This window comes from Notamacropus eugenii, chromosome 6 (genome assembly GCF_028372415.1).
Source record: "Notamacropus eugenii isolate mMacEug1 chromosome 6, mMacEug1.pri_v2, whole genome shotgun sequence".
Taxonomy (NCBI): domain Eukaryota; kingdom Metazoa; phylum Chordata; class Mammalia; order Diprotodontia; family Macropodidae; genus Notamacropus; species Notamacropus eugenii.
Window position 1 is genome coordinate 262,171,943 of NC_092877.1, and position 17,532 is coordinate 262,189,474.

Genomic DNA, 17,532 nt, shown 5'->3' on the forward strand with positions numbered 1-17,532 from the left:
GTGACATTTTTGTCAGGTGTGCTTCATGTGGTAGCCATGTGTTAACAAAAAAATTAAGTATTTCATAAACTTTGAAATCTGGCTCCATTTCTAGAGATCTGTATACCAAATGTCTGCTCTCCAAGTATGTTTTCCTGTGCATTGGATTAAGAGATAATAGTTTTTAATCTATGTAGTTTTGAAGTTTGCTATAAGCTAAGAACAGAATTTGATTTCTAATGAGCAAAATTGGGGAAAGAGTGGTGTTACCAATTTTCTCAAAATAATTCAATTTGAGATTATATTAACTTGATGTGTAAAATTATATTTAATCAGATGGATCCCTGTGAAATATGAGTTTAGAATAATCTATTTTGTATTCACAGATATTAAATATAGGCTTTGTTTGCACAGTAACCTCTTCTCTCATCTATCCACACTTCTAGCCATTGATTGTAAGACATGGGATGAAGCCATGAGACATCTAAGGACAGTATTGGATAAATTAGTTTTTGTTTGTTTAGTGGGAGGAAAAGTAAGAGAAATGGCAGGGAGAATCCCATTTTGTAAAAATGTTGTGCCTCCAAATGAGAAAGTCTGTTAATATTATAGGTTAAATTTGGATAGGGGAATGGAGAGAATAAAAACAATTATTTTGCCTTTAAAAAATTGCTACCATATGCCATTTTAAATGTGGGCATATTTATTTTTCTTTAGAATTAGATTCTAATATTCACATTTGCATATTCTCCCTAGACTGGTTTTAATGAAGAGATATTGAATCCAGAGGTACACACTAAAATTTATTGGAAATTATAGTTCTGTCGATTTTCTTCAAAGGCCATGTTTACAGTGGAGTACTCTGGTAGTTTTGGAATCATTTTTGTGGAATTAAAAACTTTATTTTCCTGTAGTTGTGGTGTGACTTAGCACCCCAAATCAAAGAGCTCTGTACCTTTTTGACCAAGCAGTATGAAGACTTTCTGTTCCATAGATCATGTATACTGGGTATCTTAAAATTCCCAGTGCAGTTTTAAGCTTTATTAAGTTAAAACTGCTTTAAAACTTTGGGAACATACTTTGTTTAAACTGACCAGAAAAGAATCTGGGATCGAGTGATTCCTCAGATTTGTATCCCACATACAGTTGGCTTCATCTTGATCTTTATCTTACCTTAGCTTTCCCGTGATGTGTGAGAGCAAGGAAAAAATGAAATTTTAATAAATAATTTTTATTTTAGTTGGATATCATTTTTCTGAGAAAGCATACTTCATGGGTTTGAGTATTTGGGACCAAGCAAGATGCCCAGATGGAAAGCCATAGGATGATAATGCACAGTGCCTTTACAAAGTAGATGAATTTATAAAGATTTGTTGTTCATAATAGGTATATTTCTCCAGAAAAATTATCTTGAACCTTGGGTGTTTTAAGATATTTTAATGTCCTGATTTAGTGTTATCCATATCATGCATATTTCATTGGAAGTAAAAAGTAAAGGAGAATAAATATTCTGTTTTATTTCATTTCTATAGTGAAAATGGTGGCATAATGGCCAGTTTACCAAATACATTTTATGTCAACCTGTTACAATAATTCTTAAAATTTTATCTAAAAGCTTCTAGAATAATTTTTAAAAAATTTGTTGCTAACAAAGTTCATAAATCCAAAGTAAATAATAGTTATTCCTTTTCACATCATTTTTATATTCATCTTTACTGCTTTATGATGGGAAAATGAGGTATCATAGGAAACTTGTCCTGAGATTATCAGTTTTCCCACACTCATTGACAAAAATAGTGAAAACTTTAATTATGTGTCATAATTGTTTGGATTATCTTGGTAAATCATCATAGGGTCTTAAAACAAACCTTCTCAGTGATTTACCATGATTTTAGACCTACATCTTTATTGTTATACTAATGCCCTTCCTTGTTTCCCTGTTGCACTAGAATGAAGGACTCTGCTTCAGAATCAAGGTTATTACAAGTTTAAGTATGCTTATGTGTCATGAAGGAAGAAGACTCATTAATCTTATTTAGTTCCTGTTGTCATTAATCCCCTTTTTCCTACATAACTTTTTTTTTCAATTTAACATTCCCATCTTTATTATTTTTAAAACACTTTATTGGGTATCTGTTGGGTGCATGACATTGATTTGGGTGCTCTGGGAGTTATATCATTAAGGGATGTGTTCCCTGTTCTCAAGAGGTTTCCTTTATGAGTCTTTTCTAAGTAATTCTAATGAGAACTCTGTTTCTACTCTTTTCCATCTTGACATTTCTAGAAAACTACAGTGGCCTCCACCCAAGTCTGGTAGCATCAAGAATAAAACCCTTTTGTGGGGGAGCTTAATGCACAACTGGAAATAATGAATACTGCAGTTACCTGTAAAGAAACGTGCCTATTTAACATGATGTTTGTTTTTCATGTATTTTATAATGGTTATGAGATGAGACTAATAGAGTATTTCTGACCATTTCAGTACTCATCAGTGGATCAAGTTAGACCCACTAAGGACTTTCAGGTCCCTGCAAGCTAACTTTATAGAAAAGTAAGGCTAGCACTTGGATCTTGCGTTCTTATTCATCAGGTCTGTTTAACTTCTCATCTAAGAATTTGACTACATCTTCATTAACTCAAAAGAAAGTATCTTCCTTTTCTCTTGACCCTTACAAATGCTTTGTGGATAAAAGTCTATAATCGATGATAGGTTAACTATATCTGTACTACCTCAGAATTGTTTCCCAGATTTCGTGTAGATATTATAATAATATGATTTTTGAAAACATAGTAAAATTAATTTTGCAATTTTACTAATCTACTTCTTGACCTTTCGTTGTAAGAAGGTTTTGTATAAATAGTTTTGCTGTGCTGTTATCTGTTTTACTTACTCAAACTGAGAAATCTGTATTTAGTCTGGGGTTTAGAAAAGGAAGTTTACTACTTTGGTTATTTGTAGTATTCATATTTTTCATCTTTCCGTTGACTTAATATAACCTCTATGCTTTGTATCATCGTGTGCATACAGTAGGTCACATCTGCATTTATTTAGTAACTAAAGGTTTTCTTTAGAGTAGCAAAACTCATGTAGATGATACACAGTTTAATGAATCATCATGCGTTTCAGCACATTGATGAAACCTATCTTGAAATATTTTGAAAGAGAAATACTTTCTTTGTTCCTTTTGTAAACAGTTCCTTGTTCATCTCCATTTTACAGATTTAATTTTGTCATCTTGTCCTGTTTAAGTTTTAATTTCAACTAAAATGTGTAGCTTTCATTTAATCTTTCTTAGCTACCAAGATTGTCACAGTAAATGTTCCATTCTGATATGGTACACTCTTTAATATCCATAGAAATCCTTTTTAGAGAAATGGCATATTAAGTTCTTTTCAGGGAACAACACAAAAACATGCTAAGCCAGTTCTGACATTATGTAGTATCAGAGTTTCTACCTTGTCTGTGTTGATTTGTGGTGCTCTACAGATTGCCTTGTCTCTCATTGGTCCTCAAATTGGAAAAGAATTGTTGTGTTGTGTAGTAGTGTTAGCAATTTACAGAATTGGAAACACTGTGACCTTTGATTCCTGGTGGATGGTTACTAAAGCATCTTGAATCTGACAGATGCATTATTATATTTTGTTGGGGCAGATCATATTAATTTGATAGTTTTAATGGGGAAATTTTGTGCTTTTTTGCCCAATTGTATGTTCACGGTGATCTTGGAACTTAATTAGTTCATATCTTATTTATAGCATGAAACACCTCGTTTTGATTGATTGGATATAGAAAGAAGGATTTCCCCTACCTTGTATAATGGGAGAAGGAATCTGGGACTCTTTTTGTCCCTTCCAGATAACTGTGAAAAAGGATTGCATTTGTCTTCTGTAGATAACTTGTATTATTATGATCCATTTTAAGAAGAATTCATGCTTTCTTCTTTCTGTTGATTGTTTTTCCGTTTCTGGTAGATAAGCTTTTAGCATAGAATATTTTTATAGACATTTTTACTGGGGGAAATGTTATTCATTTTTGGAAACTAAAATAGAAGAGGGGGAGAAAAGTTGATAGAGGAGGGTGTGTGTGTGTGCGTGTGTGTGTGTTTGTGTGTGTGTGTGTGTGTAAAGTGAATATTGTTTTTGGTTATTCAGCACTTTTATATGGAACTTCTGACGTGTTAACACACTAGTCCTCTTAGAAAAATCAGTTGCATACCTTGTCAAATGGTATTGCTCTGGAGGGAAAGGAAACAAGATTGTATAAAGAGAGAAGCAAAATGATATTTCAGCGTAAAGAAAGGAATGGCAGGAAATAAAATAACTTAAAGAATTTATAATTGTTTTTCCTGCTAGATCTGTAGAAGGGCTATAAGGAAAGATATCTTTATTTGTAAATATGGTAAATTTCATTCTACCTAGGTGTCCAAGATTTTTAAAATGGAGTGCTAAGTAGTATTAGAATCATATGTAGTTTTCTTGTTGTTTTACAAGCTATTTTGTATACCAGATTCCTAACTTGATTTAATTGAAGGAGAAGTGAAAACCAGTATCAGAGTTTAGAAAACACCCCACTACATTCCAATATTACCCCCAGTCTTACTCCTCCATGTCTTGCCATGAATAGGTTTTATAATAACCTATTCCTGGATAAGTTGGAATGAAGGAATTTGAGTATAAACACAGTTGGATCAAGAATAATTCAGATAGTTTTGATTCTTGAAATTGCTGTCTTGTCTACTGGTTTTAGAAGCAAGGATGTCAGATAACGTTACATTTCCCCTTTTTGCCTGTTAAATTTCTACCCATGTTTTAAGGCCCAATTAAAGTGCATCTCCTTCATGACCCCTTCTCTAATACCTTCTGTTGATAATTACCTTCAATTGCATTTAGCCTCCGTTATTATCTAGTTTACTTACCTGTTTATGTGTCTTCCTGTACTCAGTAAGATTCTTGAAGATGGGAACCATGTGTTAAACTTCTATTATTCAATGCTTTGCATCTAATAAAACTTATTAATTAATGGTTGTTGAATAGTAAACAAAAAAAACTTTCAAAACTTTCAGTGGTATGATTCTTAGAAGTATTATCTTGATACATTCCTGTTCTTATATCAGCTGAAAAGGCAAACAGGTCCTTTTTTGTTGTTTTACCTGTTCATCTCAGGAAACATTTTTAATGACACTTCTGCTAATGTATAGCGAATGTAGTTCATTACTATCAGATTAGGTGTTTGGACCCTGAGTCATACCACAGGCAACCTAGTAAAGGGTAACTTCAGCAGTCCCTAAAAGGACAGTGTAAGTGCCAGTGCTCTCAAAAGAAGAAGTGAAGAATAACATACTTACATCAGTTATTTAAGAATACATGATTACGTCAATGTGACCAGTGACGCATATCACAACCCTTGGGTGTTTTGTTAATTCCTGTGGCAAAAAATAAAAAAAACCCCTGCATTCTCCAATGAACAGTTAGACTGGTAGTCCTTTTATAACAGCTTTAGGTTTGGTCATTAGCAGCCTAAAGCTTTTCATCTTCTTACAGCTGGTGAGAAGTTGAGATCTACTGGTATAATCTATTTGACAGCCCTGCTTCACTTGCATTGCATGATCCAGCATTGAAGTAGAACTTTGATAGAGGAAAAAACAACATTTATTCAGTTTATTTTAGCAGTTCACTTCAAGAAACATTTCTAAGCAACTACCACATTCTAGGCACTGTATTAGTCAATAGGCATCAAAGAAAAAAATGGTGGTACCAAAGATACATGTACCCAAAAAAAGACCAGTAGTCCCCAACCTGGAGAGCTTATTATTCTCTTGGGTAATACAAGTAAACATATGAGTAATGCAAGATAATGTTAAGAGGGAGATCACTAACAACATGGCGAATCAACAGTTGCTTCCCTTAATAGGTAGCCCCTGAATTGAAATAAAGTTAGAATTCTAAGAGATGGGTGTACATTCTGTGGATGGGAGATCAGTCAATTAGCAAATACTGTGTTATGGGACAATGCTTGGTGCTAGAGAAAGATAAAACTGAAGTTCCTGCTCTTAAGGAGATTACCTTTTGAGTGAAGCATGGAGTCAAGAGATGAAATATCAGATTGATAGGCCAGTTTAGAGTAAGCACAGGTTGGAAATATGCAGTAAGTCTAGAACAATAAACTGGAACCAGACTGTGAAGGGCTTTCATGGTGGCAGTCCGTCAGCAAGCTTTTATTAAGTGTTTACTCTTCCAGGCACTATTCTAGTTATTAGGGATACAAATAAAGACAAAAATAGTCCTTACTGTCAAGGAGCTTATATTCATATACATGTGTGCATGTATATGGGGCAGGGGGAACCAAAACCATCTAGATACCTTCAAGATATATACAGTAGAGATGGAAAGTCATTTCAAGATAGAAGACATTGATGGCTGAGGGGACCTGGGAAGGCCTCCTGCAGAAAGTGGGATCTGAGCAAGCAAAATAAAGGTGAGAGAGAGGAGCCAATGGAAAGGTGTGAGAAGGGAGATGGAGGGCCTGTGTGGGAATAGTCATAGGTCAGTGTAATAGCAGCTTTGTTGAGAATGTGGAAGAAATAGAGAAGAAGAAGAAAGAGCTTGGTTATGAAAAACTTAAAATGCCCAAACTTTTTATTTGATCCTGGAGGTAGGAAAGAGCCACTAGAGTTTATTGAGTAGGAAGGTGACATGGTCAGACCTACAGTTCAGCTAAATTGCTTTAGCAGGTGTTTGGAGGATTGTATTGTAGTGAGACAAGCCAGGGAGCCCATTTAGAAGGGTATTATAATAATCCAGGTGAGGGATGATGAGAGCCTAAATTAGAAGGGTGGTATGTGAAGAGAGAGAAATGAATTTGTATAAGAGATCTTATCAAAATAAAAATGCCTCATCTGGCATCTCATCTGGAACGGATATGAGGTGAGTAAGAGAGAGTAGTTGATGGCAATGTGACTTTCTAACAAAAGAAGAGTCATTATTTTTCTCCCAAACCCATCCTTCTTCTAAACTTACTGATTACTTTTCAAGAATACCACCAATTTCCACCCTCATTCTGACTCCCATCACTTAGCTTCACAACTTTCATGTAGACTCCTCACATATCCATTCTATTGCCAAATTAGCTATTTCTACTTTGACAAGATATCTCCCATAAGACCACTTCTCTTTGTTCACATGACTACCACCCCAGGTCAGACCCTAAACTACTATTGTAGCCTCTAAACGGGTCTCTCCCTTCTTCAATCCCTCCTCCTTATGTTGCCAGTGATTTTCCTTAGATACAGATCTGACCATGAAAAGTCCAGTGGCTCTATTACTTCTAGGTTCAGATATAAACTCTTCTGTTTTGCTTTTAGAGTTCCTCATAACCAGTCTCCTCCTGTCTTTCCAGCCTCTGGGCGCATTTCTCCTGTCTCTACTGCTACTGTATGATTCAGCCACACTGGCCTGTGTGCTGTTCCTCATACAGAACTCTCCATCTCCTCTTTTTCATTCCTTTTTACTGACTATTTCCTATGCTCTTCTCTCTTTTTGTGCCTTTAGAATCCAGGGCTTCCTTCATGATTCAGTTAAAGTTCCACCATTTTCAGGAGACTGTTTTCTATCCCCCTAGCTGCTAATGTTTCTCTCTCTAAGATTACCTTCTGTCTACTTCATGTGCATATTGTAAGTAACTTTTACACAGTGCTATTTTCCCCATTAGAAAGTAAGCTACTTGAGGACAGGACCTGTTTTTTCCTTTCTGTATCCCCAGCGTAGTGCCTGGCACTTTGTAAGTGACTTGATATATATTTGCTGATTGATTAAGAAGGCCAGCTTGACTGGATCATGCAGTGTGTGAACGGGAATCATGATTAATAAGACCTGAAAGGTAGGTTGGGGCAAGGTTTTGAAAGGTCTTCAATGCCAAACAAAGGAGTTTCTCTTTGCTCTTAGAATAATAGGGAACCACTGAAGTTTGAGCAAGGAAATGACATAATCAGAAATGAATTGAAGGAAAAGATCTGAGGCAGGAAAACAGGAGGTTATTGCCACTTCCCAGGCAGGGTTGTAGTTTTGTGACTCAAGAAAAGGGAATGTATTCCAAAGACTTTGTAATTACCAGTTGAATATGTGAGGTGAAAGAGAATGAGGAGCTGGGAATGATGCTGAGATTATGACCCTTGATAACCGGAAAAGGTTTGTGTTGCCTTTGACAGTATTGGAGAGGTTTGGAAAAGGGATGGATTTTGGGGAAAAGATAATCAATTTTGTTTTGCACATGTTGTGTTAAAGATATTTGTAGGACATCTAATTTGAAATGTCCAATGAGTAGTACTTGATTAGTACTTACTAAAGAAATGAGGCATATATCTATATCTGTTTTTGTGAAACCTATGTAGGCTAATGAAATCACCAAGAGGGACTGTAGGGGAAAAAAGATGGGAAGACCCAGGACAGAGTCGTGGGGTACATGATGGGGCATGATAGGGATGATGGTCCAGAGAAGGAGACTAAGAAGTGATCAGATAAATAGGAGGAGAAACGAGAGAGACAGTGCCATGATGACCCAGAGAGGGGCTGGTAATCCAGTAGAGATGATGGTGAAAGACCGAGAAAAACTAGTGGATTTGACGAAAGACCATTGGTAATATTGGAGTGAGCAGTTTGATTCAGATGATTAGGTCAGACATCAGATTTGGCAAGGTTGAGACATGGGTAAGAGTAGAGGAGGTGGAGGCAATGAATGTAGACAAATTTTCTAACAGAGGAGAAATAAAGAATGATGGTGTACAGGTTTGGTAGAGTTTAGCAAGGGATTTTAAGGATTGAGAAGATATAAGCCTGTTTTTTAGGCAGGAGGAAAGGGTGTAGAGGTTGAAGATTAGAGAGGAAAAGTAGAATGACTATGGAGGCATTCTCCTATATCAATGGTCTGGGCAATAGGTGACATGAACCCAGGTGGATTGGGTAGTTGAGAGATTGAGTGAAGGGAAGGAGTGTGAGAAGTGTTGTGGAGGTAAAAGTTAACATTATCAAGTTTTGAAAGGATGATACTCTTCTCATTGGTATTTTTTATCCATGATATTCCTCTTATCCAGATGTTCCTGTTATCCTGAGATCTGTATCACCTGATCTTTGAAATACTATTTCACTTCTTGCTGTTTTTGTAAAACCTAAGGGCTGTGTGTTTCTCACAGTTGATGCAGTTGGCCTCTAAAAAGTGCTTCCAGGATTAACTGCTGTCATATGTAGTCAGTGTACAGTAAATGCCTGCTAAGTTGTTGAACTTTTATTTTCAACTATCATACCTCTAGGAGATTTTCACAGCTGCTTTTTCTGCTATTCATTTTTAATGTTAGCAAATTGCTTTGCTGAATTATAACAACTCATGTTCCAGAGATTCACAAGGCGAGTAGTTGATAGCTGTTTGTAAATGTATTTTTCTCATCTTATGAGTATTGAAGAGAGGTTTGTGCATTCTGTTGAATGAGTAGAAACAGAGAATGAGCCTTTTATTACTGAGCTCAGATCTAGCTAATTCTCTTCATTATTCGGCCAGTTGTGCAGGGTCCTTGGGCAGAGGGAAGACAACCCAGGTTGTGCATCATTCCATGTTGCCTGTGGCTCATATATATCCAAATTTTTGTTTGCTTAACATACAGACTGTGAATGATGTCCTTAATGACATCAGTTTCAAGTATCAAGTATCTTTCTGATCTGAATGTTTGTTTCCCACAGTGATGGGGAGGGAAGGAAAAGAACTTCATCCACCTGTAGCAGTGACTCTTTAAATGTTGGAGGGATCTCTGTCACTCCTCGACGTGTCTCTTGGAGGCAGCGCATTTTCCTTCGAGTTGCTTCGCCTATGAATAAATCTCCCTCAGCAATGCAGCATCAAGGTTTGTATATTAGTGAGAATCTCTTCTAAGCATTATTTGTATCTTTTATGTTAGTAGATGCTTAATAAATACTCATTGATTGATGTGAGGGACAGAAAAAAGTACCATTTGGTTATACTGAACAGTGTGTGAAGAAAAGTAATGTGTAATAAGTCTGCAAAGGTAATCTGGAGCCAAATGTTGAAGGGCTTTAAATGCCAAACAGAAGAAATTGTATTTGGTCTTAGAGGCAAAAGGGAGACCCAGGAGGTTATTGAAAAAGAGAGGATGACATGGTCAGACTTATGCTTGAAGAATATCACTTTGGCAACTTTATGGAGTATGGTTTTGATTGATGGATTCTTTATGGTTAATAGAAAATTTACCTCCACTTCTTATGTTTTTATAAGCCGAAGAAAATGAATAAATAGCTTGTTATTGATAATATCCCATTATGTAATTACATCATTTAGCAAATATTTATTATGAACTCATAGGGTGCATTGAGTCATACTAAGTGCTTGAGAAATAGGCTTCAAGCACTTGATCATCTAAAATTGAGAGGAGATGTTAAAGTATGTAATTCACTGGGTGTATAGAAGTACATCTTGCTTTGATGAATTTGATGAATTAGTGAATGAAAAAACACTTATTAAGTACTTAGTACACGTAGAAAAGGTGAGATAGTCTCTATTCTAAAAGAGCTCACCCCCTAATCAAGGGCAAGACCATACATAGAAGAATATTTAGCTACAAGGCAGATGGAAAAGTCTCCCAGTCCTAAGGGTACAATGGTGGGTATGTTTTGTATATTCATTTTTCAAGTCTACTTAAATGAAAGATTTCTTTAAGCACAGTTCTGACCATATTACACCTCCTCCTGTACCCCCAGCCTCCAGTACATTCCAAAAACTCCTTTTACTTTCAGGATCAAATATAAAATCCTCTGGATTTTAAAACCTTTTACATCCTGGCCCCCTTCTTTTCTTTCTAGTCTTCTTACACTTTGTTCTCCTTCAGATATTCTTTGATTCAGCAACATTGACCTACTTGCTATTCCTTGTACACAATGCTTCATCTCAGCTCTGCGATTTTTCTCTGTCTCCCATGTCTGGAATACTCTCTCCTTACTTACCTCTGCCTCTTGACTTCCCAGCCTTCCTTCAAGTCTCAGCCTAAATTCCATCTTCTGCGGGGAGGTCTCCACCATTCCTAGTGCCAGCCCTCTAAAATTACCTCTCTCTTTATCTTGTATTGACGTAATACATACACATATTGTCTCCCCCATTAGAATGTGAACTCCTTGAGGGCAAGGACCGTGTTTTTACCTTTGTATCCTTAACATTTAGGACAGTGTGTAGCCAGTAGTTAAGTGCATAATTTATGTTTCTTGATAGACTGAATTGACATTAATAGTTGACCTGCTTAGTTCTAAGGGTGAATTTAAGAAGAAGAAATATTAAATAATATTTAATAATAATATTTAAGCCTTAAGGGATGGTTTATTTCTAACCCACGTCAGTGTTATTTATTGTAGTGTCATAAACAGATGTATTGCAGAAGTAATACTATTAGGAGAAAGCTAATTTGGTTGGAAGCACCTATTCTGAAGGTATTATAAAAGAAGACACTATGCATAAAGAGGAAGTGGTACAATTATGTGTTTTTTTGTTTCGTTATAAGAAGGAAGTATAGTCGGGGAATTCAGCTGGTTCATCTAAGTCATTGCTTCAAATAACAGTCTGAAATGTTACCAGAGAAGTAAGTTGACTTTTCTGAAAACACCCACTTGTGGAACATGAGAGATTCCCAACAGCAGAAGAAAAAAAATCTGAAATGCACTTTGCAAATAAGAAGTGCATATCATTGTCTTATTTCTTTGTAGATGGACTTGACAGAAACGAGCTGCTTCCTTTGTCTCCTCTTGCTCCAACTATGGAAGAGGAGCCTCTTGTCTTGTTCTTGCCTGGTGAGGATGAACCAGAGAAGGTTGATGGCAGAAGAAAATCTGAGGAACTACGGAGTTTGTGGAAAAAAGCTATCCACCAACAGATTTTGTTGCTTCGAATGGAAAAAGAAAATCAGAAACTGGAAGGTTAGCCACTCAGAGAAACAGAGCCAGAGAAGATGATCTTGTAATTTAAGGATGCCATTTAAACACTCACCTTGAATAGATTTGCGTCTTTTTTTTTAGTGATATGTTTTTGTTGGGTAGTCAGTATGTAAGAAAAGGCTGGCTTGAGGTAACTTAAGAATTTGATTTTTGCTTGAATTGTGATAAGAGATTTAGTTTTAACTATAGAATTTAAAATATCAAAAAGTAAAATAAAAGTATGAGTTTAACTCTTAATGATTTTAAGAGCAATGCAAGATATGTTTAATTTTGAGACAAACTACTGTTTAAATATGATTCAATATTATCAGGCTTATTAAAATTCTACAAAGGATTAGTTTGAGTATTTTAATAGATTCCTTTTATAGGTATAATGTAAGAGCATTAGTAGCTTCTTATTAGAAATTCCTCTCTTTGTGATAATTTGTCCATTAAGAAAAGCAACATGGAAGCAATTTGTCACTTTTACCTTTGTTAAAACCTTATACCTTTGCTTCTCCTCTCTCTCCATGTTAGCTCTGATTTATAGAGGCATCTCAGAGATATAATGGATAGAATGCTGGGCTTGGAATCAGGAACACTTGAATTTAAGTCCTGTCTTACACACCTTAAGGTTGTGTGTGACCCTGGGCAAGCCTTTTAGCCTCTGTCAGCTTCAGTTTCCTCTCCTATAAAATGGGGATAATATTAGCATTTTTTTACAGCATTGTGAGGATCAGATGAGATAACAAGAGGAAAGTGTTTTGTAAACCTCACAACAGGGCTGTTATTATTTGACTACATGTGCATATGAGTATAAACCTGCCCCCAGATAGAATGACCCTCTTTCTTCTAAAATAGGTCAAATAATAATAACTCCCCTTTATGTAGCACCTTGTTTCACAGTGCTTTACAGAGTGCCTACATGACCTAGGCATTAAAATTATTGCTACCCAGGTTTTGCAGATGAAGAAATTGATATTATAAAAACCACTTTAATCTGCAGAGATTTAAAATGATCATATGTTTTTTAAACTATGAAATGTAACATCTGGCCTTAAGTCATAGTTCTTGAATACACTTTGGTTTAACATAAACCTGTGAAGAGTCAAGAAAAGTTGGTAGAATTCTCTTTAAGTAATTAGTCATGAAATTGTATCCCATTAACAAGAGAGGTGATTTCCTCAGGAACAGTGTGATGTAGTGTGGTCCGACTCAGAAAGACTGCAGTTTACTCACATCCCTGCTCCTTCACCTGTGTGCATACAGGAAGGTTATTTAATTTTCCTGCACCTTAATCTTCCCAAATATAAAGTAGGGATAATAATGCTTTAATATATACTTCACATTACTTTCAAATGATTTAAAATATATAAAACAGTTTGCCAGCTTCAGAATGCTACATAAATGTTAATTTTTGTTATTGTTTACTATTAAAAATTCTAAATTCAAATAGTAAATTTTTTCATTATGGAATTAGAAAGCAACACTTTCATTTTATAGGGGAGAGGAAACTAAGGTTCTTGGGGGGTTGGGGATTACAATATCATGAAGAGACCAGGGGCAGAGTTTCTTAACTTTTAACCTACTGTTATTTTTCATTACTCCAGTTTGCTTGCTAGCTAAATACTTTGGTACACGACAAATGTATTTATTATTCCATGCAGTGCAGGTGCCCTGTTAGGGAGGACAGTGGGCTCCATGGCGTTCTAGTTGAACATGGTAGAATTCTAGCCGATGAAAGCTCTAGCTCCTGATTTATTCTTAACCTGGTGAAAATGACCCAGAAAAGAGGAGAGGGAGAAAAAACATCTTAAGAACACTGAATTTAGTGGAGAAAATTTAAACAGATCTCTTTTGAAGGATCTCCCTAATAAAACTTAACATGGAGCCAAATTATTTGCTGTAATTATTTTTTTTAAAGTGCTCTTTACCTAAAAAGTACATGGTAAATGTGTTAGAATATAAGAATTAACTAAAGTGGGAACCAGTCTATGTTTAAAAGCCATCTAGTGGCAGCTGTTGTCGGACACAAGCTTTCTGCAGTGCTGTCAGTATAGTTATTGTTGTTTTCTGTTATAAACATGCTGGCATGAAAAATAACACTCTGTCCTGTTGTTGTTTTTTCTGCTGTCGAGGACTCTTATTTTTGATAGAGATTTGTTTTGCAGAAGGTAAGATTACTTAAGTAACATATGCTTGAGTAAATGCAGATTTTTCTGTCGAGTCCTTTCAGTAAAAAAAAAAAAAAAACCCAGCTGACCTTAATAAATGAAAACAAAAATAAGCCTAAAGTGTTTTCTATTCCGTTTTAAAAGTCAGGCAGTTCCTCTTCAGGAAAGAAACAAAGTGTACACATTGCTTAATTTAAAAAAAAATTGGGAAGGTTTTTATTTTGTGGTAAATATTTGCGTTTCATAGGAATATTAGATCTAGAAGGGACCTCAGTCATTATCTAATCCACACCCCTCATCTTACAGAGGAGGTAACTGAGGCCCTTCAGGGATAAGTGACTTGTCTAAAGATGCATAGTTTAGTGTCAGAAGCAGTATTTCAACTCAAGACCCCTTTCCCTGTTCTACGCTACCCTGTCAGGTGAGATAAGGAAGAATAGGGACTCTTGCAGCTTTTTAAAAGCCAGAATATTTTAAGCTTCATTTTAATTGTATTTTTTCCCCTTTAAAACCTCACTAAAAGCATGTCCACATTATGTGGATTAGGTTTATTCTCTGAAAAAATGGAGACACATTCAGTGTTTTCACTTTTAAGTTTTCATTGCAATAGAGTGGAATGCTAGCTTTCTGAAAGTCGTAAAGGCCCATTAGTAGTTGTTGAATATTTCAGATTGTATATAGTTCTCATGTTCTTGTTAACGTTCATAGTTTAGAGAAGAAATAGTGGAGTAGATGGGGATATTTTTTCATGTATGTCAAATATAAATTATTTAGACTTTTAAGAATGTCACATATGGCACTTAGGACTTTCCACTTTGATTCAGGGGTTGAAGTCTTTTGTATAATAATAATAATACTAATAGCAATTTGCCTTTTTTTGCACCAAATAGTCATGTTGTTTATATAATAAAGAATAAAATATGCTTAGGAAATTCTTGACAATTTTTTGTATAAGACATTTATAATGTGAGGGCCTCTTTGTATATGTATAATTTTTACATTTCCTTTTAAGAAGTTTTCTCTTTGAGAAGTTTTCAGTGGCCACTTCCTTAAAGGCTGTTATGATGATTTCACTATAAATTCAGAACAAAAAAAATCATCAACTTTGATCTTACAACCTTTTTCTTGCTTTCTTTTAGCGAGCCGAGATGAACTCCAGTCCAGAAAAGTTAAATTAGACTATGACCAAGTTGGTGTATGCCAAAAGGAAACCTTACTGACATGGGATAAGAAGTTATTAAACTACAGAACGAAAATCAGATGTGATATGGAAGACATTCATATGACTCTTAAAGAAGGTATTGGGGAGTATCGCACTGGCTCTTCTTAGAGGTCCCTTATGGCAGGGTTTTAACTTTGACCTTGATAGCTGTCACACTTGGTAGATAACAAAAGTTTTTGCCTGTCTCTGACCAGTTTGGCAGTCACTAAGAGTGCAATGATAATAAAGCTAAAGCAACAGATTTCACCTTTGCCCTAGTCATTCATCTGTGCTATGGACTGTGTGGTATTGATCACAAGGGGAAGAGGGTGGCCCCCATCACTTGAGGATAATAAAAGATATTCAGAGCATAAGCCCTCCTCATGATGGATTGGTAGCATATCCTACATGTACAAAAGAAAATTCATTACCAACATCTGACCATAGTAGCTTTTTTATAGTTCACTTAAATATATATATTTTTACCTATTTAAGGAGGTTATGGGGAGAATGTGTGTGTATGTGTGCATAAAATATTCCTTGGCCACATGGTACATAGAATCATAGCATCTCAGAGTTGGAAGGGACCTCAGATTTGATAGAACAGCCTATTCTTAGTTGTTTGATTCTTGTTTTTTGCCTTTGAGATATGTGGTGGTTTTGTTTGTTTTTTTTTTATTTTTTTGCTCTTTTTTTGTGGGTGGAAAGAGGCAGGAGGTAAGGCAGTCGGAGTTAAGTGACTTGCCCAAGGTTACACAGCTAGTAAATATCAAGTGCCTGAGGCTGGATTTGAGCTGAAGTCCTCCTGACCCCAGGGTCAGTACTTTATTCACTGTTCCATCTAGCTGCTTCGAGATATGTGGTATTTTAAAATTTTTTCTGTGAATCAAACTATATTCAGAATTTTAAAAAATGTAATACCAAATTTTGAACCTGAATTCATTCTGTTAAACAGAAATTCTGTCCAACTGTCCTCCAAAGTTTAACATTTTCCTTCATGAAGCTTTCCTGATTCTACCCTCTCTTCCCTCTCTAACTTAATGAGATTCTCCTTCAGTCTTTAAAACTCAGTGCTAAAAATAATGCATTTCCTGTGTAATGTATTTCAGTTATTCTCCTCCTAAGTTGTAAACTCCAAGAGAACAGGGACTATAGTGTCTCCTTTGTGGCTACACCTTTGTAGCCTTTTGAAAGAGTTTGTTGAATAAATGAATGGTTGTCTATTGATTTAATACATTAAACTATTATTAAAACTCCAAGAAGAGCCTGAAAATATTCTAGAATTCTACAAAAATTGATGCTTTTGTTTACTGGCTACATTAATGATTCATTTTAAATTTTAATAGAAACAACATAAATATATCTTTTTCTTTGATCATCTGGAAATTTTAGGAAAAATTAATAGAATAAACTTTTAAGGAAAAAATATATTGAACAAAATGAAGGTGAGATTCAGACTGGTAAATGCATAATTTTAAAGGACTTTCAAAGCTATTTTGGAAAAATTTATTTTTTAAAAAAAATTTGGGGTATGGGATGCATAATTAAGAACAAATTCAGGTGTCAAGATTTCATTTAACAGTTAATTTTAAGGTGCCTCTGGATAGATCATTTACTACCCTGGCAGTACAACCAACTGAGAATACAGTAATTGATATTGACTTAAGCAGTAAGGAATTCAGGAAGCAGTTACAAGTCTCACATCCCTTCTTTACAAAAATATTAAAAGTACTCATATTAACTACTTTATTTTTCTGGTGACCCAAAAATATATTCAATCCATCAAACATTAAATGCCCACTGTCTATGGTACTTGGTGCTAGACACTGTTGTTGTTCAGTAGTTTCAGTTGTGTCTGACTCTTGTGACCCTTTCTGTGGTTTTCTTGGTAAAAGATACTGTAGTGGTTGCCATATAGGAGATACAAATTTTAGACCCAGTCCCTGCCCAGTGAAAAGTCAGTCATTATACTGATAAAACATTTTCCTATAGCTCCTAAGATGCTAACCACTGTTCTTATCTCCACCGCCAACGACTGAATGCCATTATTTTGAGCTGGCCAGAGAACTGGGAGTTTTTCTCTAGTTCTACCCCTATGTGACTCAGTTCAACTCTTATTTTCTCATTTTTTTCCTCCTTTGAATAGGTAAATATTCTATGTGAAAAACCCTGCGGATGTGTTGTATGGGTTACCTTGAGACTTTTAACTTAAAAATATGA

The 17,532-nt window shown here is 35.4% G+C and overlaps 1 protein-coding gene across 7 annotated transcripts in view; it reads left to right on the plus strand.

Annotated features, from left to right (window-relative positions):
- Window positions 1-17,532, plus strand: part of TBC1D4 (TBC1 domain family member 4) — a 216,783-nt gene that overhangs the window by 171,345 nt on the left and 27,906 nt on the right. For 6 of the 7 annotated variants that reach the window (XM_072622295.1, XM_072622294.1, XM_072622296.1 and 3 more), the window contains 3 exons: window positions 9,706-9,866; window positions 11,731-11,940; window positions 15,251-15,409. In XM_072622295.1, the coding sequence (XP_072478396.1) occupies window positions 9,706-9,866; window positions 11,731-11,940; window positions 15,251-15,409 (530 nt within the window). Of the gene's footprint in view, window positions 1-1,928; window positions 1,956-9,705; window positions 9,867-11,730; window positions 11,941-15,250; window positions 15,410-17,532 lie in introns of all 7 variants that reach the window. The other variant, XM_072622300.1, reaches the window with a different exon arrangement.